The sequence below is a fragment of the Pteronotus mesoamericanus genome, unplaced genomic scaffold (genome assembly GCF_021234165.1).
Source record: "Pteronotus mesoamericanus isolate MK-2021 breed Mesoamerican mustached bat unplaced genomic scaffold, CSHL_Meso_final contig_24, whole genome shotgun sequence".
Lineage (NCBI taxonomy): Eukaryota > Metazoa > Chordata > Mammalia > Chiroptera > Mormoopidae > Pteronotus > Pteronotus mesoamericanus.
The window spans coordinates 16,687,165-16,709,817 of record NW_026555100.1 but is presented as its reverse complement, the minus strand read 5'-3'; the positions used below and the strand labels follow the sequence as shown (position 1 = coordinate 16,709,817).

Here is a 22,653-nt window from a genome sequence, read left to right as displayed (position 1 = left end):
ACCTCACCGAACCTCCATTCTTGCATCAGGGGAATAGGTAGATAATATCAACTGCCCAAATTTACTGAGAAAATGAAACGACCCAAATAATATGAAAGTTATTTGGAAATTCAAAATTGCTAGGCAAATAAAAACACAGATAATAATAATTCTAATTCTTCCAGAGTTTTTTAGAAGGGAAGATAATTTATTTCTTAAATTTATATAACATTACAGCCATCTGTGAAGCTTTTTAGGATAGCACATGTCCTGCCAGACTACAGAGATGTTAGTCCAGCAGGGATTAACAAGCAACAGGGGTATTTTGGCTGTGACAAATACCTGTCTAAACATTCAACAGACATATGAGAAGATGCTCAATGTCACTAATCATCAGAGAAATGCAAATTAAAACCACAATGGGATACCATCTCACACCTGTCAGAATGGCCGTCATCAATAACTCAACAAACAACAAGGGCTGATGAGGATGTGGAGAAAGAGGAACCTTTCTGCACGGTTGGTGGGAATGCATATTGGAGCAGCCACTGTGGAAAGCAGCATGGAGATACCTCAGAAAACTAAAAATGGCTCTGCCTTTTGACCCAGCAATCCCACTTCTGGGAGTACATCCAAAGAAACCCAAAACATTAATTTGAAAGAACATAGGCACCCTTCTGTTCATTGCAGCACTATTTATAATTGTCAAGATACGGAAGCAGCCCAAGTGTCTCCCAGTAGATGAGTGGATAAAACAACTATGGGACATTTACACAATGGAATACTACACGGCTATAAGAAGGAAGAAAGTTTAATACTTTGCAATAGTATGAATGGACCTGGAGAACATTATGCTAAGTGAAATAAGCCAGGCAGAGAAAGATAAATACTGTATGATTTCACTCATATGTGGAATCTGATGAACAAACTGGACTAACTAGCAAAATAGAGACAAGACTCAGATGGAGAGCATGCTGATGGCTAAGCCCGGCAGGGGCGGGGGGCGGTGTAGAGGGACTGACCAAAAAGGAGAAAGGATTTACGGACATGGACAGCAGTGTGGTGATTATGGGGGAGGGAGGTATAAGGGGACTAAATTCTAATGAAAAAATACAATAAAAATTATTTTTTAAAAAATAACACAACTCTTCCTGAGGGGACTGTGCTTTCCTCAGATCTGCTGTATTTCCGTTACTAGAGTCGCCCTGTGGTTGAGCGGTCATCAGCAGAATGAATTCAAGTAGCCGTCAGACTGAGATTCTATTCTCGGCTCTACCGTCTAATGCCACCCAATGTGACACTAGGTTAAGTGAAATGTCCCAGGGTCTTGGTCTATAAAGCGGCAATGATAATACCTAATCCATAGGTGGCTAAAAGCATGCAATGAGAAAATCCATTTAATAAAATGTTGTGGCAGGTGTTTTAAAATTATTGTGATTGACAGCGTGGATACTGGATGAAAGAAATGGCAAACTAGTACCAAAATAGAGAGTAGGTCTGTTTGGACATCCAGCACAACTACTTGCAAATATTCTTTCAAGAAATGAGTGCCATCTTTAAAAAAAAAAAAAAAAAAGTCTAATTCATAGTCACAAGAACAAGAATGGTGGTTACCACAGGCTGAAGGCTAGAGGAAAAGGAAAGTTATTAATCAAAGGGTTACTTAATCAACTTTCAGTTATATGATGACTAAATTCTGGAAACCTAATGTGTAGCACTGTAGCTATAGTTAATGATAATGTATTATATATTTGAAATTTGCTAAGATGTATATCTGAAGTGTTCTCATCACATAAAATAAATAATAATTATGGAAGGTGATGGATGTGTTAATTAGCTTTATTGTGGTAATCATTTCACAGTGTATACATACATCAAAACATCATGTTATATAGCTTAAAAAGTGGATTCCATTGAAGAAAGCCTGATCCAAGCAAGAAAATAAAATAGAACTTAAAGACTTACTAAAGCAGGTCTTTTTTTTTTTTTTAAGTAATTCTTTTCTGGAAGTCAGCTATTATTACCACTTAAGACCTATTTAAAATTATTATATAAACCATAATGAAGCTAGGTTCTTTGGGATTTCCAAATCTGATTGATTTCAAGGTAGCTTAGCTTTCAACTTCAACAAAATAAAGTCAATCAAGGTCAGGGTGGAAATTAAGATGTTAACACATCAACATCCAGCTCAAGATGTCTAAACAAACTGTACTGCCTTAACTTTAAGTCACAACACCAACTTCTCTGCCTTAAAAGAAAAATCTGTAATCTTGCTGATGAATCTGCCAGAAGTGTGGAATGGATCACCTGAGTAATGCTGGCAAAGCACTTTGAAGAGAAAAAGCAGCATATTAAATGTCACTAGTCAAAAGTGCTTATCTTCTAGGGGCTATCTCTAGCAAATCTTCAATCCCGGCCTGGCTACCTTCTGCCACCATGCACATTTTTGAGAGCCCCTTAGAAATTAGCTTAAATGAAAGACATAGGAAGGTAAATCTGCTGCTGTGGGGGAGGGTGTGTGCATATGTGGGTATGTGTTTGGCGGGGGGTGTGGAATAGGGTTGAGAGGTAGACGAAGAAACCTGTTAGCATAACCAGCTTTTGGATTAGGCATTCTTCTCCTTTTCTATTACTGAGATGAGTGAAAACTGCTAGGTCTTGAAAAAATAGAAGAGAAATTTCTCCTGAATAACCCTCCAACATGCCTTGCACATGACTTACTAACATATCAAGTAGTACATAACTCAGTATATGACTAAATAGACATGAGATCATCTTTCGCTTCAAAAAAAGGCCACGTGTAACTCAAAGGACCTGGAATCCTAGGCTGTGAGGTAAGTGAGTTACGATGTGACAGTTGCCCCCAGGTACAAGGAGGCTATAATAAGGCCTCAGATATTAACCACAGAACCATCTTCACGGTTCCATTCAAACAACCAATGCAGCTTTTTGCATGCTATTTCAGTTAAACCTTCTAAACTGGTGGCCCTTTGAAGCCCCTGCCACTTGTCCCCTTAGGCATAAACACTTGGGCCAGTCTGCTCTGAAAGGGAAAGTCTGCCAAATGAAAGCAATCTGCTCAGAGGGGGACGGGCGGAACAGCTGCCCCACTCTCCCCTTTTCGCCTCTCTATCTGCCTCTGTCTCAACCGAGCGGGAAGGAAGGGGAAGGTGCTCATTCCTTAGTGATCAACTGGCAAAGAACGCCTTTCTAAAAGTTTTCACTTGGAAACATCCGACTCTATAGCTATTCTTTTAAATCATAGCTCATTTTCTTTTTATTTTGGTAAAATCAGATTTATTTTTAGAGAGAAAGCATAAAGTAATAGAATCTCAATGCTGAGTAGCACTTTAAGATGATAGGAGACTTTGTACATTGCCTTTGATATGTTGTTGTTCATTATGGATCTGATGACCACCAACAGAAAGCATGTTAGTGAGGATGGAAACCTAAATTAAACTAGTTGAAGACACCCTCTCCCCAGGGGCCAGGGTGGAGGAGTAGATTGAGATTAATTTACCAGCTTATAGAGCGGGAAAGCCTGGGTGGCACCAACTGCAGGCATGGCTGAATCCAGCCGTGGCTCAAAAGATGCAGGTACCCTGGGTCTCCAAGTTCCAACCCCAGCAGCTTTGGATTCACTTTATCTTACAGCTTAGCAATCTCCAAAAGGCTAGACAAAGCCTCGAATTTAAGTCTTACTGCACCGGCTCAGATTTTACATTTCACCCTAACATAATTACTGCGGTCTAGGAAAAGGGATGCTCTGAAAGGGGCTCCTTTTTCGAGGAGAGGGAGCGATTTCAACTTCTTCTAAATTACATTGACTGAGAAATGATGGCAGGGGCTGGGGTTTGAGTATCAGGTCCTATGACTGCCACCAACAGAAAGCAGAATCGGTGCATGCAGGCAAAAACAGCCCATGCCTCGTAAGGGATTTCTGCATCCTTGAATAACTACCAGAAATCATATTGAGTTCAATGCTTCCGCTGGCAAAATACATCCCTTGGTCTTAGAACTATATCTAGGGTCATTCAAAGGAAGTGTAATTAATTAGTTAGCATGCAAAATATTTTTAGACCACTATCATGCCTTCTACCTCACATCCGTGTAAAGGTCAAATATTTCCATTCCTTTAATGATGTCTTAGATGCCATAATTTTAAGCAGAATCATTTTCTCCATAATTTTCATAACTTGGAGAATATAAGTTGTCAGTTCCCTTTAAAGCACATTAAATAAGAACCTATTATTAGAGCTAGAAATAAGCATAATGAGGAACACATGTCTAAACATAATCTTTCATGCTAAAAATGGATAAAGATGATGGTACCATACCCACAAGAAGAATACTAGTGAGTATGAACTCTCGGAGGACGGAGAATAAAGCTTGGGCTCTTCGCTGGCTTCCTTCTCACTCACACTGAGCAGTGCAGATGCGTGGTGGAAGAGTGGACTAGTGTTGAAAGGGGGCGCTCTGGAGCCAGATGGCCAGTGACTGTCATTTACCAGCTATGTCCCCTGGGGAGAATTACTGAAGCTGTCTGTGCACTTGAGTTTCTTCATCTTTTTAATAGAGCCAAGAAATTATCTCATAGGATTTTTGTGAACTGTAAATGAGTTAGTGCTAGCACAACTCTTAGAATAGTATCTGCTACATAGTAAGAACTCAAAATTAGTTTTCACCACTCTTACCATAAGCATTACCACCCTATTTCCTGATGCTTATGGCCTCTCAGGACGAGCACTCCATTGAGGGAATGAGGACTGGCTGACCTGGATCACACACAGCAATGTAAGCCACGCGGGGGGGGGGGGGGGGGAGAGGGTTAAATAATGACGTCAGAAGGTAAAAAAGAACCAGTCTGTTCTATTCATCTTTGACAACTGGGCTTCAGCTTAGAGTCATCCCTTTCTTTCTTCCTGCCTATAGGGAAAGGAATGCTTCCAAGCACAGACAGACATGGCTCTAAGACAGCCTGACATAGACAAATCTAAGCTTATAACACAAATACATTAGGTGTTGACTGACCAACATACAAGATCCTGGTCAGAGTGCTTTGAATCAGAGATTCCTATCTAGAGGCGCATTCTAGAATCACCTGTGGAGCTTTATAGAAACACACATTGCCCAGCAACCCAGTGAGAGAAATTCTGATTCTGTGGGCATCTTGTTTTGCAAACAGCCACAGAGGACACCAATGTTGCTCCCAACGAAGAACTCCCACTAGGCTTCCGATTCCAGGTGCACTGAAAAGCCGAGTGCCCAAGCCTCACCCGGTTCGCTGAATCAGGACCTGAGCCATTGTCTTTTTAGATGTTTTCCAGGTGATTCTCATGAGTGGTCAGGGCTGAGAGTCACTGCTTTAAATAATATCTTCAACAAATACAAGACGTGATTTATTTACATATAATTTTCAGAAACATATCTACAGGTGGCTCTTGATTAAAAGGCAAACGGAAGGTGAAAGAACAGGAAGTTCATGGATAACCCTATATCACAGTAAAAACAAAACAAAACAAAACAAAAAAAAGAAGAGTCCACCCTCAATTGGGGCAGGGTGGGGAAGGATTAAGCGGTTACAGACTAATCCTGACTAAGGCCCATAAAGGAATGAGGACAGGCTTACTTCCCACTCCCTCCCCAGCCCTGGCCTCTGCGCCTGCCTTCCACCAGCACAGCTCCTAGGAGCGAGGGGGTGGCGGGCCTGCGCAGCGTATCCCGGGTCTCAACTGTCCTGTACCCGTGGTTAATGTGCAAACGGATTAATCAGCAGCGGGATAATAAAGAGGCAACTAGGCTTTGTGTGGGTGAGGTGTGCTCATGCTGAAAGACTGCAGCGTGCGGAGAGTTAATTTTTATTCCTTTTCTGCCTTAACTTGCCAAAGCAACTTGAACTGGACAAAAACAGGGCAGTTTTAAATCTGACAGTAAGTCATGCAACTTAGCTTTAGGAATTCTAAATACTGAAGACTTCTTGCATGCTTTAAACAAAATCAATACTGTGGAGAAACTCCATTTTGAAATTTACAAATATAGCTTTAGAGGCATGATAAACATAAAATATGCTTTTGCACTTAAAGCCCAATACAAAGGCTGTAAATGAACCTCTAAAGTAAATGTTTCTCAGCCTTGTACAGTGTAACTGGACTCTTCCCTCTGAAAGCCTCTCTTTTGAGGAATTAGCTTTTTCTCTCGCTTCTATAATGAATGAGACACTACGGACTAAACAGGTTAACGTATCTCTTTCAGGAACTGTTTTTCCCTGTCCTCCCAGTTTTTATTCTGAAGGTGTTCATAAATATAAAGCTCAAAAACCGGTCTAAGGAATGCCTGTATATACTCCACCTAGGTTCAACAATTAATATTTTGCCACACTTGCTTTTTTCTCCTCCCTCCCCTTTTCTTTTTGGCTGAATCATTCGAAAGTAAATAGCTGACTTAATAATTAATTCATTTCTGAAAACTTCAGCATGCATACCCCCGGAATAGAGATAGATACTCCTCTGTATAGCTTCAATACTGTTAATGCTGCAAAGAAAATTAACAGCTTCCTAAAAGCATAGCTAGTACATTTTCAAATGTCCCCAACTGTCCCTAAAATGTCTTTATGCCTTTCATATTTTTTTCCAAATCTTTGGTGAACTTATCATGAAGGTGTGTGGCCAGAAGTAAGGTTATATGCTCATTAAAGATGGTCTTTCCACAAGGAACGCTTGTCAGACCATTAAATTCTCTCCTCATCAAAGAAAGCAACTTGCTGCTTCTGCAGTTATCAGTAAGATTTCTTTGTAAAGGTTTCAAGAAGTCCTGAACCTTCCTTTCCCCTGAGTGCTTGACAGAAGTGCTGTGACATCCACAGAGGTGCTTCTGAAACTGAAGCAGGAATTAACTGAACAAAAGAACATCAGTTTTATCTCAAGACTTTGCTTTATCCTAAAACTTTTTTCACAAATCCATCATTCTGAGTAAACACTGCCCCTCCATTCTACTTGAGTAAGCAGGTCTAGGTAGAAACTTATAGGTAATTAATGGAGGGAGAAGCCTCAGAAGTCTGTTTGTAACCTTGCAGCATCGCAGACATTCATGTTTTTCTGTAAGGTTGATGAGCAGAACTTGGGAGGTAGCGTAACTACGGCAGGGATAACGGTGGGAACAGCAGTGGAGGTGGCGGTGGCAGTGATGGGGACATGGTGGTGGTGGTGGTGGCAATGATGGTGAGGTCATGGTGATGGTCCCAAATTCAGGTCCTTTTCCCAAAGCAAATATGTATTCAGAAATATAAACCAAAATTAGGTTCAATCAAGGATTCGCTATTCCATTACAGAACTAGGCATGTGTTTTATGTTAGAGAAAAATGTCACTGACACCCAAGGACTTTTTTTTCACCTGCAATTTTGTATGTTTTGTAGGTCTTTTCTTAGGGCGTAGAGAATAACAGGCATTTCTACACTTGTAAGTATTATTAATAAACCCACTATTATCTCATTTCAATTGGGAACATGAAGAGATCAGAATTACCTGACTAGGATAATGACCACAGCCAACCAAGCAAAGAGTTCTTCAGAAAATCTCAACCAATACCTGGGTAACACCTTACACCCAAGGCCTTAGCTTCACTGTTTGAGACAACTGACTTTTTAGTGTTAACACCCACTTAAACCATGACATGCTATAGCACCTGTAATCATTCCACAAAGGGTGTTGTTCTTTGTCTGACAAAACAGTGAATAGCCACTGTATTCACTTCTGTAAGGCCCACTTGCTAAAAATGTTCTAGAGAATGAAAAGTAACAAAATGTTTATTGTAGGTCCTTGTGAAGTACAATGTGCATCTGTGTGTCTGGAAATCACTATTTCCAGACATGTGGGAGTCCCAAAGTCTGACTGTCTGCTGCTTAACCTCTGACTTGGTGACAAGTGACTCACTTACTCATCTGTTCCAATTTACCTTCATTGCATAGAGAATAAATTCAGCATCATTTCATCATTTACATTGTTTAAATATTATAAGCCGCCTTTAAACTTAGTTTTATGGTCCAAACAGTTCCATCCATCATCAACACATGACTACAAATATAAAACCAGGTATCATGTGTATCTAGAATAATAAACCATCCTGAGCCCACATGCTCAGGACTATGTTGCTAGGACTTCTTGTATTAAACCAATTATCTATTCAATTATTTAGGGAAAAAAAAAAAAGAGAGATTACACAACACCAAGTGAACCTGGCAGAGATTCTGGTAGAAAGCACAATATTGCACATCTTGAGAAGGCCTATTACAGGCAGCTGTAAGACTAAAAGATCAAAAACACGACGAATCTAATCTTTAACTACTTGCTGAAAACAATTCTAGCAAATTCCAACATGCATACAAAGTTTGTTTAGCAAAATCAAACATTCATGTGGATAATGTCAGCAAATTTAGCTACCAATTAACTCTCTCTTTTAGAAATTAGAGTAGATTTGACCTAGAAATGAGAAAAGGGATCCATACCTTCCCTAGACTTTGAGTTTCTCTCTGTGGGGTTTTAGGGACTCGCCCAAAGAAGAGAGGGCTATTTCCATTTATGGCATCACTGATTGTTTTTCTTTAACTGGCAGTACAGGAAGATTTATAAATGCAAAATCAAACATGCAGAAATACAGTTTTTGTCATGGGACAAAGAGTTTGATTCAAACATGAAAATGACAGTTTAACAATCAAAGAATATTTTTGAAAGAATGCCTACCTGCTCTTTGGATGGCACAAGGAGTTCTTCGATCATCATGCTGTCCCGGGCATAGGAGCTTCTGTTCAAGGTGTAGGACCTATCCGAACTGAAGGAGCGGAGGCTGTTGTAGTTACAGTTACCCATTCAAGAGTGGTGGATGATGATGGGATGAATAAAAGAAAATTAATGCATGCAATTTTAAGAACAGGCACAATGGCTAAAAAAAAAAAAAAAAATCAACAAAAGTTGTTCTTGAAAAGGTCGAAAATTGAATCCCTTATATTTGAGGAAATCTCTTAAGCTTAGACAATCTCATGATCGGGTTTTGTTTAACATTAGGCCAATCGGTGTTTAATCTGTGAGAAGATGAAATGCCTAACAATTTTGGATGTTGCACTGTAACAGTTGAACCAATATGACAACTGAGAAGAACCAGATGATTCCAGCTGATCTGATAACGAGATTTTTCTATGGTAAAACCTTACATTAGGGTCTCCTCTCCTTCTGGTCCATATCTGTCTAGCTCGCACTTTAATGAAATTATGTCTGCTATAAATCATTCTGTTTATATGTCTTTGGGAACTAGATATGGATTTAACTTATCAAGAGGTTTATAGTTGCTACTCAGGGAAAGCATCGAAAGGAAGTAAGTAGTGTTGTGAATACGTCTTACACGATCTTCTTTGTCAGCTTTCTGGCCTCGACAATTCCAGCTCCATGTGTGGTTATGTGTTCTTTCCTTGCTCTCCTCTCTTTTTACTGGCTCCTTTTACTCTTTGCCTTTCTAGCTGCTTTCAAATCCTCGCCACAGCCCCTGGACTTCCCAGAGGGCAAGTTTTCTTATGTCCTGAAGTGCCACTCACTATATTAACCTCTAAACTAAAAACTGACAGGGGGATTAACCTCTAAACTAAAAACTGGAGGATGGGTAAAATGGTTGAAGGTGACCAAAAAGTACAAACTCCCCGTTATAAAATAAGTAAGCCCTGGAAATATAATTAATATACATGGTGACTATAGTTATGAATACTGCATTACATATTTGAAAGCAGCGAAGGGAGACCTTAAAAGTTCTTATCACAAGAGAAAAAACTAACTATGTGGTGATGGATGTTACCTAGAATTATTGTGATAATCATTTTGCAATATGTGCATACATCGAATCATTATGTTCTATATCTGACACCGATATAATATTATTTGTCAGTTATATCTCAATCTTAAAAAAGGCAATGGAGAAAGGGACCCTGGTAACCCTGCACATATCCTCATGGGACATGCAGGCTGACCCGAGCCTTGGCCGGCACCCTGTGCTCCCACAGCAACGCAAAGGATGGAGGCTTGTGAGGAGCTGCTTCAGGCCGTGTCCCACGTGCTTCCCTCTCCCACCTGCCATGGTAGGCTGTGCCCAGGCAGCTTTTCAGAGCTTCCTGAGGCTTCCTGCCCCGTCTTCCTTGGAAGAAAGCAGCTGAGGATGAAACCGCTTAGCTGCAGTCTGGAATTGGCTCCTCAGCAACGGGGCATCCCACAGCTACTGTGGCAGACAGCCCCTTTGTCTTGGTGTCATATTTTTTGGTATAGGGGCAAGGACCATAGCACTTGGCATCTGTCACTGCCTATGTAATTAATGAACTGTCTGAATATAAATGTAGCTGCTTGAATCTTTACCAGTAGACTCAGACTGCGGCCTTGGCCTTGTGTGTACTAGACAGGGGAAAAGAGCAAAGAAGAGGTAAATAAGGAAGGACTCCTTGCTTTGCACAAAACGATTTCTTTTCCTCTCCTCAGTTACTATACTAAAGATTACCCAAAGTAAGTATTTTTTTTTTTAATCAATACACAGAGGCCCCTGAATTACAGGTTATTCTAAGTGTCTACATAAATGGGTAGGTATCTTCTTCTAGGATTAGAGCCTTAGCTTTCACCAGAATCTTAAAGGGATCTCAGATTCCAAAATAACCATTATTCTACAGCCATTATTTAGTGTATTCAGCAAATATTTACTAAGTGACTATTATAAGCTAGTCAAAATATTAGAAACAGAATGTAAAAGTGAAAAAAAAAAAAGTAAACATTACCCTGCATAGAGGAGCTCACCTAGTGAGCCACATGACCTTGACCGCTTGCACAGTCAGTCTGGCCTTCTGTGCCCAACCACATGACTCATAACACTTCCTCCGCGCCCCCCCTCCCGGCCCCTGCTTTCAGTTGTCAACATTTCTTTCTGTTATTCCTGTTTCTAGTCCTTTTACATTCTTTCAAGTACACTATAAGCTTCCTAGAAGCAGGAATTCTCTTTCTACCCTGTCACTCAACACTGTTCAACAGGACTTTTTCTGATGATGGATGGGTTCTAAATCTGCACTGTCCAATGGAGTTTCCACAGGTCACAAGTGGCCACTGTGCACCTGAAATGTGGCTAGTGACTGAAGAACTCCATTTTTAACCTTATTTATTTTTAACTAGTTTTAATCTAAATAGACATGTCACCCAGGGGCTACACTATGAGACAGTGCAACTTCTACGTACTCATAGCGAGGTTCTATTTTGCCCCAGTGATGTGATTTGAGAAGCTCACTCTCAGCATCAAACATTCATTTCTTTACGTTATAGTTCCTACAGTATATATTAATATTGGTGGTATGTGAGCACAGTTTTACCGTAGATGTGGACAAAAAATGTTTTTAAAAATGACATACTTATTTTAATTTCACTTTTTAAATATATATAAGATTTGTTGATATGTTTTAAACATCGTCTCTTTCTTTTAATTTAAATATGCACGCCAACTACAGAACAGAGCCCAGAATTGGGAGCAACCCACAGAAAGGCTGAACGATGTCTTCGTTTTATACGTCAAAGTTCTTATTCCTGACTGTTCCAGACTAACTCACAAAAGACAGATGGAGCCAATTAAATCCATCAAGTTTCACTCAGAATCCTTAATACATAGAAGTAATTTCAGCTACTAAAATTAGACATTATTTGCATGGGAATCTGGAAAGCATTAAATTGTTTTTAACTAAGGTCAACTATATTATTTGTAGCCATCAGTATACCCTAAGTGTTAAATACAGGAAGTATTAGAAAACCACATGCCTAAGAATTCTTAAAATTATACTAATGTGCCTAACACAACTCAAATAAAACAGCAACCAGCAAACAAACAGCTCTTCAAGACTTTTATGTCCAGTGAAATTTCTCCAGTTTCTTCATGCACTATACAAACTTTGCTAAGGGAAAGAAATTCCTTCAGTATTCAGTCAATTTTGCATAGTAATATTTCTTATCATACTTTTAGTTACTTGCTAATTGCTAATTTCCTCAGAATCACAAAACTGATTTGCTAAAGCTGAGCAAAAAAAAAAAAAAAAAAAGCGCATGGCAGAACAACACAGCACAGCACAGCACAGCACAATGCTGAAGAAAAGAAAAACGAGAAAATGAGTCAGGGAAGGGCAGAGAAACACTGGAAAAGTGCCATTTCTTACCTGATCTTGGGACTATTTTAAAGTATTTTTAGAAAAAAATCAGTAGAAGAAAGCAAAAAAAAAAAAAAAAAATGAGACAGGGGAAAAAAGAAAAAAATGTTATGGTTGAATGAGATACACATTTAATGTATTACTTTTTAAATGTTACACTCAGAATATTATACTCTAACAGTACCTTTAAACATACTGGCTTTATGATTTATTTTTATATTTACCTCTGAGCATAACATGAGTTGCCAATGTAAAAAAAATGAGTTACATATAACAGCAACAAATAATAATAATGGTGCAATCAAAACCAGAAGTATGAAAGCCTTAGAACTTTCTTGGGAAAAAATTATGACACAGTATTCCAGTTTCATCACTCACTGGCTGTCAGCTGCTACAATTTTCTATATACAAATGAATAATCCACAAAATGTTACCTTTTATAAAAAACTATCTCAGGAATCAGCTAGCTATTGGATTACAAAAGCTATTAAATCTCTAAATAGAATCTTCCTTTGAGATCCTTTAATATTCTGCATATTTGCAGTTATAACTTGATGCTACCTGTTAATACATGAAATATTACACATTATAAAAAGTTACTTCCCCTTCTTGTTAATGACACCTGTTACAGGAAGACTTCAAGGTCTTCCATATACTATATATAAATAAAGCAAAAATTCTACTAGGTTACATGAGATTCCAAATTCTGTTAAAAAAAGATTAACTCATAAAACAAAACAAACTGTCAATTCAGTATTTAAACTGGCCACATCAGGGACACTGAGAATTGACTCTCAGGTTTACTTTGTGGGAAGTGCCATTTACTATTAGACAATGAAACTTTTTACAACAAATACTCAAACTGTAGGAAAATGTCCCCGGGGCTCTGGCTTAGGTGGTTTAATTATTAGCTTTAAAATAACCTGTCAGCAAACAAGCTGTTAATCCAATCAGGGAAAAGACGTCCCCAAATTTTGGACAAGGTCCTGTTTCTTTCAACCAGTCTCAGGTCTGAGCCAAGGTTTTCCACATACCAAAGTTTTACGCTTTAGTTGTAAGGATTGAATTCACCACTATTCCTGTCTGTGACTCTTGGTAAGTCACTGTTACACTCCTAACATGTCCCTTGTAAACAAACTAATGGCAGAGTTTTAGAAGAGATACTCAAACTCTTGGCAGGCAATTCTAATAAACAATATGTAATTTTTTAAAACAAAAATGCCCTTTTAAGTCTCAATAACGAACTATTCTCTCAGTAATGAAAAGAGAATAATGAACAATGAACATAAGTATTACTGGAAAATAACATTTTTCTTTCAATATAGAACAGAATTTAATTTTGAAGCATGTAACCCAGATCAGTTCTCCCAGTTTTGTCTGTGAACTCTTTGGCTACTATGCTTGAAGCGTGGCTGCAAAGTGGGAAAAAACAGAACAAACAATTAACACGTTCACTCACATAAAATTAAGGACTGAAAACCACAAAAGAAAATTGCGGAGCATGTACTGGAGTTGAGAACATTTCACCAAATTCATAACCTCATCCAAAGAGCACATTTGGGGACAGTGGGGAAAATGAAAATGATGTTGGTTTATGACAAATCATGGTTGTTTTAAATTACCTATGAAAAAACAGCAACAATAAAATACCTGGCAGATCGGGCCCCAAGGCTAAAGCCCATGTAGCCTTCGGCAGGCAGAGAATCATCGCCCAGTTCCTTAAGGTCCTGGGGCCCCAGATACTTGTCAGTGTCCCCTGTCATCGCATCTTCACCTGCGGATGTACAAAGCAAGCCACAGTCAGAAGCTGCCCTTTTGAAAACGGTCTGTGGTGGGGAAACCCGCTCCTCTGGTCATCAGCAAATCACCCATTTCTCTCAGTCATCTTCTCCTGACCTCTGGGTAATGTTTGTAACTGCCCTTTAGCAGGAAAAAGTATAGGCAGAGGTTAGTTCATAATTTCAAGAGTAAATTTAAGTAGCAGAAAGAGCTCCTAGTGTTAAGTACCAATTTTAGAACACTTCCCCATCTCCTTCCTCCCCCTCAAGCCCAGGCAAACTTGAAAGAAGAATCTTGTGTGTCAATGAGTTGTCCTCAACTCACTGTGATGAGGGCAGCTTGTCTGAATGGATGTTCATGCAAAATTAAAACCACTTTCCTTACTTGTCTGGAAATATATGTGGGAAGAGACTTTTGTTTAAGTGGTCTTCTCACACACAGAATTTCATTTTGGGGCTTTGGTAAGAAACTAGCAAATTACTTAATCTGAACTATAACTGCTCAGTTGGGGAACCCTGAATCATATCAATTTTCAACCGTTTCTAAACCAATCCAATTAAAACCCAGTCCAGTTGCCCCACTGTCTAAACTCTTCTTGAAAAGTAGCTCTTCCTTCTATGGAGATCAAATGGAGGTTTCAGCAGTTTGGAAAAGGGACTATGTATCATCAATTGCTCTTTAGCCATTGATACAAAGAGTTAACCACATAAAATACTTTTACTAGCTACATATGCATAACATGACCTCACATGGAAAAACCACATTCCAAGAGTGACAGGGCAGGTTTTCCAGATGCCTTTTGCCCTCGGTGACGGTTCCCATCCTTGCAAAATGTAGCACAGGCTGTGGAAAAGTTCCTTCCGCAAACAGGCAAACCCTCTCTCTTTTTTATGACTCTCATTCTCTTTCTGGACACAAACTTGGCTGGCCGGGTAAGATTTCAAAAGCGTCTATGTTATATTTTCTCAAAGGTAAGTGATTCATCTGCTCCAGCTATATTTTCCAATTCCCTTCTCAGTCCCGTTTATAATTTCCATTCATTTAAACTCAGGAAACCACAAGAGCTCAGCTTTTAAACTACCAATCAAGTCTAAAAATACACTGTCAACTACTGTTTTTGCAAATGTAAAAACTAAACAGAATAACTTTCTCCTGCAACCCAGGACCAAGAGATAATTTTAAGTAACTATTTACAACTGGGCTAATTTGCACACTCCCCGCACAGGAGACAAAAACAGCACATACCAAGTACAACTTAAAGAAAGATCTTACTCTGTCGTAAAGCCATTTCCACCAGGCGGGGCTGATCAGGCGTTTTCCTGATGTTTCCAGGAATTCCTTAACCAGTGATTTAGAATCCACCTCCAAAGCAACCCAAACAAACCAATCCCTGGGTTGTATCCACGGTCTTCACCACCTCCGCCGAGTTCCTCTCAGCATCTTCTCCTCGTAGGCAATTGAGGAATTACACATCATTTGCTACTCATCAGAGTTCAAAGATTTTCAATATTTCAGACCAAAAAAAAAAAAAAAAACCCCAAAAACCAAAACCACCAAAATCTGGCTACTCTTAATTGAGATTAAGATCCTTTTGATCACTCTGCAGACATCCTTTTAAAGCTCCTTCTGATTGGATTAAAAACTCCTCTGGCAAGCCTCTAGCAGGACCGAATGGTGACAGAAATGCAAGCCCTGAGTTATTTGTATGTAAATATGAGGGCAGCTCCAGTGTAGACTTTCGGTAATTTGATACCAGTGCTCGGTGCCTAACCGGGTAACCGAGACAGCCCTAAACCGAGGGAGAATCAGCAAGCGAGGTGCTGCATTTAATTATGAGGTGACTCTTTCCCAACAGGAATGAAGAGCTGGCCGACCCAGGTAGAGAAAAAACAAGAAAACAAAGAAGTGGCCCTGGCGGGGAGTGGCAGGGAGCTCCAGGCAAACTTTCAACTTTGTTCTCGGCTGGGAACACCGGGAGCCTCGGTTATTTATGGTCCCTGTCAGGTGGAAGGAGGGACAAAAAAAGAAAAAAAAAAAAAAAAACAGAGGGAGGGCCTGCCCTTGAGTTGAAGTTGTGAAACTGTGGGGCAGAGGGAAGAAACAGTGATTCCCGTAACTCTCCAAGGAGCTCATGAGAACACACTCATCACCGCTGCTTTTTAGCAAGAGTTTGAGGAAAAGGAGAAGTGAGACCACCTGGAAAAAGCGAGTGGATGTTTGGCTTTCTGTTTGGCACAGGCTCCTTAGACTCTTTAATACACTCGAAGGAACTAACTGGCTCGCCCTCTTGAGAGGTCCCTGGAGGCGGGCGGGGCCGCGGGGTGGAGCGCGGGCTGGAGAGGTCTTTGCTGCAATGGGTAGGTGTTTCTGTCACTTTGCTGTTACATTGTTTCTCTTTCTCTGGGACTCCTGGCACTGCCTTCACAGCTGCTCCACCCTGTTTATGTTGGCCAGTGTTGGAAAAAACTAGGCAAACTAAGCCTGAGCGGGACTTCTGCGCCCTCCATCTGGGTACGCCGCAGAGGCAAGGTCAGTACTCTTTCTCAGAGTAACTGGAGACTTAGGCTAGAAAGTAAGTGAAGGGTTTGAAGCTGTCATGCGGAAGTCGGTAGTTTGCAGCGCTTTTTTCATGATAGTCCATCCATCTCATGGGTCTTTACCTAAATATACAGATATTTAAATCTGTAGAACTAACTGGGAAATGGATTTCTTTTTCCTGGGTAAATGCATAAATAACCATAACAACAAACGACTGATGGAATATTAAGACAATATGATGCCTAGTGTTTTAATTTGACCAGCCAGGCTGTAATCAACATTGTACATATGTAGAAATAGGAGGGAAGCCATTTAAATTGGCCTGGAACATACTGAAAAATATTCCCAAGTGAAAGAACAATTTCCAACCTGTAAAGAATGGAAGGGAAAGTCATGGTAAAAACGAAGAAAATGTCTGAATCCTTAATCCGTATTCCACAACTGCACTTAAAATCCAAACAATCTAGCAAAGCCTTATTCGATGACTGTCACTCAATGAAAAGGGTCCTTCCTCCTGATGTGCTGCCTGCCTCTCCCTGGCCACTCCTCCACATCCATCCTGCCCTCTGTTAGAATTATTTCAGTCTTTAGAATTCCTGAAAGTCTTTTAGACTTTGAACCATTGCATAAGGTGCATTCTCTTGATGGAACCTTTACCCCTCCTCTTCATCTGAGTTAATTTCTCCACTGTTTCACTCTTTCCAGAACTCCTTCCACCCTCATCATCTTGAGATGTCCCCCATGTGGGCTTCCTTTATCAGAGTGCATTGCCAACAGAAACATCTGCTCAGTCTCTCCCACTAGATGGTGAGATCCCTAGATTAGGAACCAAATTTTTCCTGGCCCTGTCATATTGTAAATACCCCATAAATATTTTTGAATTCATTATTGCTTTTATTAGATGTTGGTGGTTTTTTTCCCCACCTAAATTCCTCAGCACCTTAGCACTCTTTGGGCATGTCAAGCTTGAGGACTGGTTGGTATACAGTAAAGTGTCAATTGAGTTCGAATTCCTCTTTACCCATCCATTGTCGCCTTCAGAAATGGTGCCTGAGAAACCAAAAGAGCCTGGAGTGGGAGTGGGAGCTACCAATATATTTGGTCAAAGGCTAATTAAATTATTAAGAAATTATGCATTTACCACTTTAGAAAAGTGAAAACATTTCTTAAAATTTCTGGAATTTATAATTAAAAGCAGTGGTATTATTTGAATGCAGTTTTGCGCAGTACGTGCTCTAGATTAAAATCCAAGTTCCATCATTTCTGATTAGGTGACCTTTGGAACACTTTACACTGAGTCAGTTTCAACCTCTGCAGAACTGGGATGGTAACTCTGCCTCTATCTCAATAATCTCTTAGGGTATTAAATGAAATAATGCCCAAAGAAAGAGCTTAATGAGCACCAATTGTTACTATTATTCTGTAGCACAGTGTTCTCTAGTACCCAAGCATCTGAATGTATGAACTCACACAGTTAGCATATAGATTGCTACTATTTATGTTGCTACTATTTATGCTGGTAAGGGCAAAATCCAACTATAGCAGCAAATTGTCCCTGCTCTCTATTGGCTAACACAGGGCCTGGCTCCTCGTAGGTATTCAACAAATTCTTCTTGGCTAAATGAATAAATGAACAACAATAATAAAGTGAACTCACTCTCCTCTCAATAAACACAATACTCTATATTTATTGTATAGTACAAAATATTAATGTACCAAAGATGAGAAAGGCATGAGATGAACTGTCCTGAGTGACTTAATAACTGCCTCTAATCCATTCTGTAATCTAAAAACATTTTGACTGGTCGTAGCTCCTGACCAATACTTATACAAGTGAGTTTAAGCCAGCAAAGGTATTCCATTAAGGGAGAACACTCATAGAATATCAGATATATTTAGCTAAAAGGTATTCAGGGGTAGGCAAAATAGGTTTACAGTTATAATGCAAATAAATAATAAATAATACTGATATGAGAATAAACTCCATTTCATGTATTCACAACCGTGAACCTACTTTTGTCCACCTGTATGAATGGGGTCCCCCCCAAACACCGCAGTTGTCTTCTGGAGGGCGGGACCCTTGTTGCACAGGCTTCCCACCTATGCGAGCATTCTAGAAACCCATCTGTATCGGTGCACAAGCTGGTGGTGTTGTGAGAGGCTGTGTTCAGCTTCAGTGATTTTTTTTTAAGACTCTTTCAATGCATCTGCCTATTTCATAATGGGCGGTTTACAAGCGCACCTGTCCGCCCTGCCATTTTAAAGTTTTAAAAAAATGGATTCAGTTTTTGGGGGGTCCCCCCTTGTATATTACCAAGAAACACAAATTTTCAGTAACTAAAAAGTACTTGTGTCACTTTATGTTTCCTGGAAGTGTTTGGTCCATTGGCTTGACTTTTGAACAATAAAATGTAGAGGAAGTGATTTTGCATGACTTTTGAGTCTGAGTTAAAAAGAAACCTTATAGTTTCTGCCTAAGTCTCTTGAAACAGTTTTTCGGGGGGGAAGCCAATCCCAATATAAGAAATTTGACCCCCTTGAGAGCACCATGCTTGAGGAGGGAGCTCAAGGTAGCCATATAGGCAGGTGGCACAGAGATCAGCCCTCAGCTGTTCCAGCCAGTCTGCCTGAGGTGACAGACCTTTGGATGAAGACACCATATTGAACATGCTGCTATGATACTCCTGCCTCAGCTGCTGTCTGACTGTAATCTCATGAAAGATCTCAAGACCCCAGCTGAGTCCAGTCAACTTACACAACCGTGGGAGATAATAATAAATTAAACCGCCAAGTTTAGAGATGGGTTGTTCCATTTTCTAATTAGTGGAAACAGAGCAGAATGAGAAATGAGAAGGTCCAAAGGTAAGCCAAAGAGGTCACACACTGGTTGCCTAATGCATCCCTCATGAATTAGGGTTAGCTCCGTAGTGCATTATATTCAGGGTAGACAAAGTCTAGGGGAAGTACGCTGGTGAATGCCCCTAGAGGCCTCATCGCTTTAGTATTGATTTTATGCCTCTCAAAATTAGAAGCACTGGTGCTCTTTTTGTTAATCCATTTTTGACAACATAATACCAGAGGCTGGAAAACGTTTAAAGAAGAACACAAAACACCCTGAATCTATTTTGATCCAACTATCAGCCAAGTAACAAAAGCTGTTCAGAGGCACTGCACTTCAGCGTCCCAGCTCTCTCTTCCTAGTCCTACAATCACTCCTAGGTTAAGAGAAGAGGTTTCTGGTACCACAGTCAAACTTTCAAAGATCCATACACTTTGTCTACCAGGAAATAATACAACATAGAATCAGACACAAAGGAGAGAAAGGAAGATAATACGTACATTAAATGATTATCAGAACTGTGGTCAATCAAATAGGTGTGCCCTCATTCCTTTTTAGATTTCATGTCAATGGTGCAGTGAATATACCTAATCCAACTTCCTTGCCATCCTTCATTATGCCCGCTAATGATGCTTTTTAGGTTGAATAAAGGGAACCGTTCTTGGCCCGATACTTAGAAGTGTTTTCATGTCCTAGAAGTACTTTTATGTTTTTCTTTTGCATGTTATTTTCTTCTATTCTTCCCCCCACTTAAAACCCTTCAATAATGGATACTTTTGTTGCTTTTCCAGGGGTCGAAAATTGCTCTTCCATCTAAATGGAGACTAGAATCATAAAGAAAGTTCCTTAAAGTAACTATACCAAATTATATTGTCAGAAACTTTGCTTAATTTCTCTTCTGTAAATGCAGAATCTCACCAAGATATGTATTTTATAAAATTATACAGTTGAAATTAATAGTATAAAACACTTTAAATGATTTACAGAAGACCTCCAAATTACATGGGATTTAAAAAAGACTAGATTAGAAAGAATAAAGGGGTACTTAGCCTATTTATTCCAGTGATTTATCAGGAGTTGGTTTCTTACTGGAATTCAGCAAAGAGTCTTACAGATAAGCAGTTAATGATCAGGTTTTAGAGATTCAAATTTACTCTGCTTGATCTGAAAACAGCGATTTTTCTGATCATCACATAGCAAAGAGAGGAAATGGAAACTATCAGAAAAGGAAATCCTTTAATCATTTCTTGTGTGCATTAGAGAATAGTAGAATGAGATCACATCATTAAAATCCACACTACTATTTATTGAGCATTCACTATGTTCTAGGTACTATTTGGTGTTTTATAAGTATTATTTCATATAAGTCTCACAATAACATTATAAAATAGAATTGTTATCTCCATTTCAGGATAAGACCCAGTTCACACTATTAGAGTAAGATCACTTAGAATACAGAGGAAATCAAATTCAGAATCAGTTCATTTGATACAGAGCTCTACTTTTAACTAATGCAATATGCTATGCTATTGAACAGCTACTATAAAAAATTGGTAACCAAAATGTAAGGCATGTTCTATGATGGTATATATTTTTTTTCTGTTTAATTCCATGTCCAGTGCCCAGAACAGAGCCTGGCACACATAGTACATGCTCAATAAATGTGTGCAATGAAAGTTCAGTGAGTGCCTTTGGAGATGGCAACTAGGTTACTCGAGCGAGGAGGAGGTGGGAGACTTACTTTTGACCGTCAACTCTGGTACCTTGGGAATTTTATACCATGTGCATCTAACACCTATTCAAAAAATGAATAAAATTAAAATAAAACAAATCACAGGGAGTGCAGGTAAGTCATTAGGCTGTGTGTTCCATATAACTGAAAAGGTATTTTGACATATAAAGATTTGCCAGGTAGTTGTTATTAAGATGAGGATGTGTACCAACAAGCAAGTATCCGGCAAACATGAAGAGGAAACTCAGTACTTTACAATATTCGACCTTACTTGCCTCTTTAAGAGATGGAACGGACGAAATGAACTAACAAGGCAGAAAGGAGATGTATGATATTAATGTACTTCTGGTAGCTTCCAATGTTCTAAAGCAGTGGTTCTCAACCTGTGAAATGCATTAGAATCCCAAGTTCCCATGTGAATCTAATGTTCCTAGTCTAGGGACCACACTATGATAAACACTGGTCTAAAAAAATCCTTAAAATTAATGACAATTATCTAATGGCAGTATTGATTCTACAAAATTAAAGATCTATTTTCCTGACGGGACTTAATAGAATGAGTAAAACAACAGCTTCATCAGCTGAATTCAATGAAGCAAGTGACATGTCTCTCAAATTTCAATGTGTATATTTGCATCACCTGGAGATCTTTGTTAAACTGCAGCTGCTGATTCCACAGGTCCAGGGCAGACTCAGAGATCCTGCACATGTAACAAACCCCTAGGTGATGCAAACTGCACTTTGAGTAGCAAGACAGGAGAGCAGTGGGCTAGGACCTATGTTATGAATAAAGCCAACTATTGCCGTTGAGTCACACTATAATTAATAGGAAAGTTACTAAGACTACAGATCTGCAAATATTTCACCTTGCAACTTGCACTCGGGATCAAGAGTTTGTATTAAGTGAGGTCTGCTGTGAATGTGGAGAGATGGATATGAATGTTGGGGATGTACAGGTGATGGAGTTGTGCGCTCTACTTCAGAAGGTCATGTGTGCAGCACAGGACTTCAGCACCTTCTGAGAAGGCTGGAGGCTCAGAGAGAGGCTGACGGTCCCAAGCCCAAGGTGAAGAATGGAGGGCTCCCTCTCCTGTCCCTGCCCTCTCCACCTTCCCCTTCGGTTAGGCAGGAACAGATGCTCATTGAACCGTTTGTTTTCCAGCATCTCCTGGCAGCAGCGGGGGTTCTTTCAAAACATAAACTAAATGCTGGAATATAATCTTTTCTTGCTTTCTTTCTCAAACAGGTGAGAACCGTGGGGTAAGTTGAGAAAATGTTTAGATGAGCAATGAGTGGAATAAGTGGCCTTTAGAAGGCTGAAGAAATGTGTCATTTTAAGGGATCCTCATGCCTCCTGTGGGAGGGCCACCCTTTGCACTGTTTCTTTCCTTTCCCCAGCTCTACCTGCTCAGAAGATCGTGCCTTCACAGGTGGCCAACAAGGAATCAGGCTTGAATGGCAAAGTCTGCACATCTCTTAATAACAAGTTGCTGTTACCCTACAGAACAAATGACTCTTTTTGCTCAGGCTGATTTTTTCTTAAAGAGAACAAAGGTTAATTTGCTTCTTTACTCTCCAACATTGTT

General features: G+C 39.6%; 1 protein-coding gene across 14 annotated transcripts in view; it reads right to left on the bottom strand.

The window, feature by feature from the left end:
* Positions 1 to 22,653, bottom strand: part of ANK3 (ankyrin 3) — a 318,471-nt gene that overhangs the window by 87,098 nt on the left and 208,720 nt on the right. For 7 of the 14 annotated variants that reach the window (XM_054572740.1, XM_054572754.1, XM_054572747.1 and 4 more), the window contains 2 exons: positions 13,830 to 13,953; positions 8,716 to 8,818 (listed from right to left, as the gene is read on the bottom strand). In XM_054572740.1, the coding sequence (XP_054428715.1) occupies positions 8,716 to 8,818; positions 13,830 to 13,953 (227 nt within the window). Of the gene's footprint in view, positions 1 to 8,715; positions 8,819 to 13,829; positions 13,954 to 15,230; positions 15,989 to 21,076; positions 21,131 to 22,653 lie in introns of those variants that run through there. The other 7 variants (XM_054572742.1, XM_054572745.1, XM_054572744.1 and 4 more) reach the window with 5 other exon arrangements.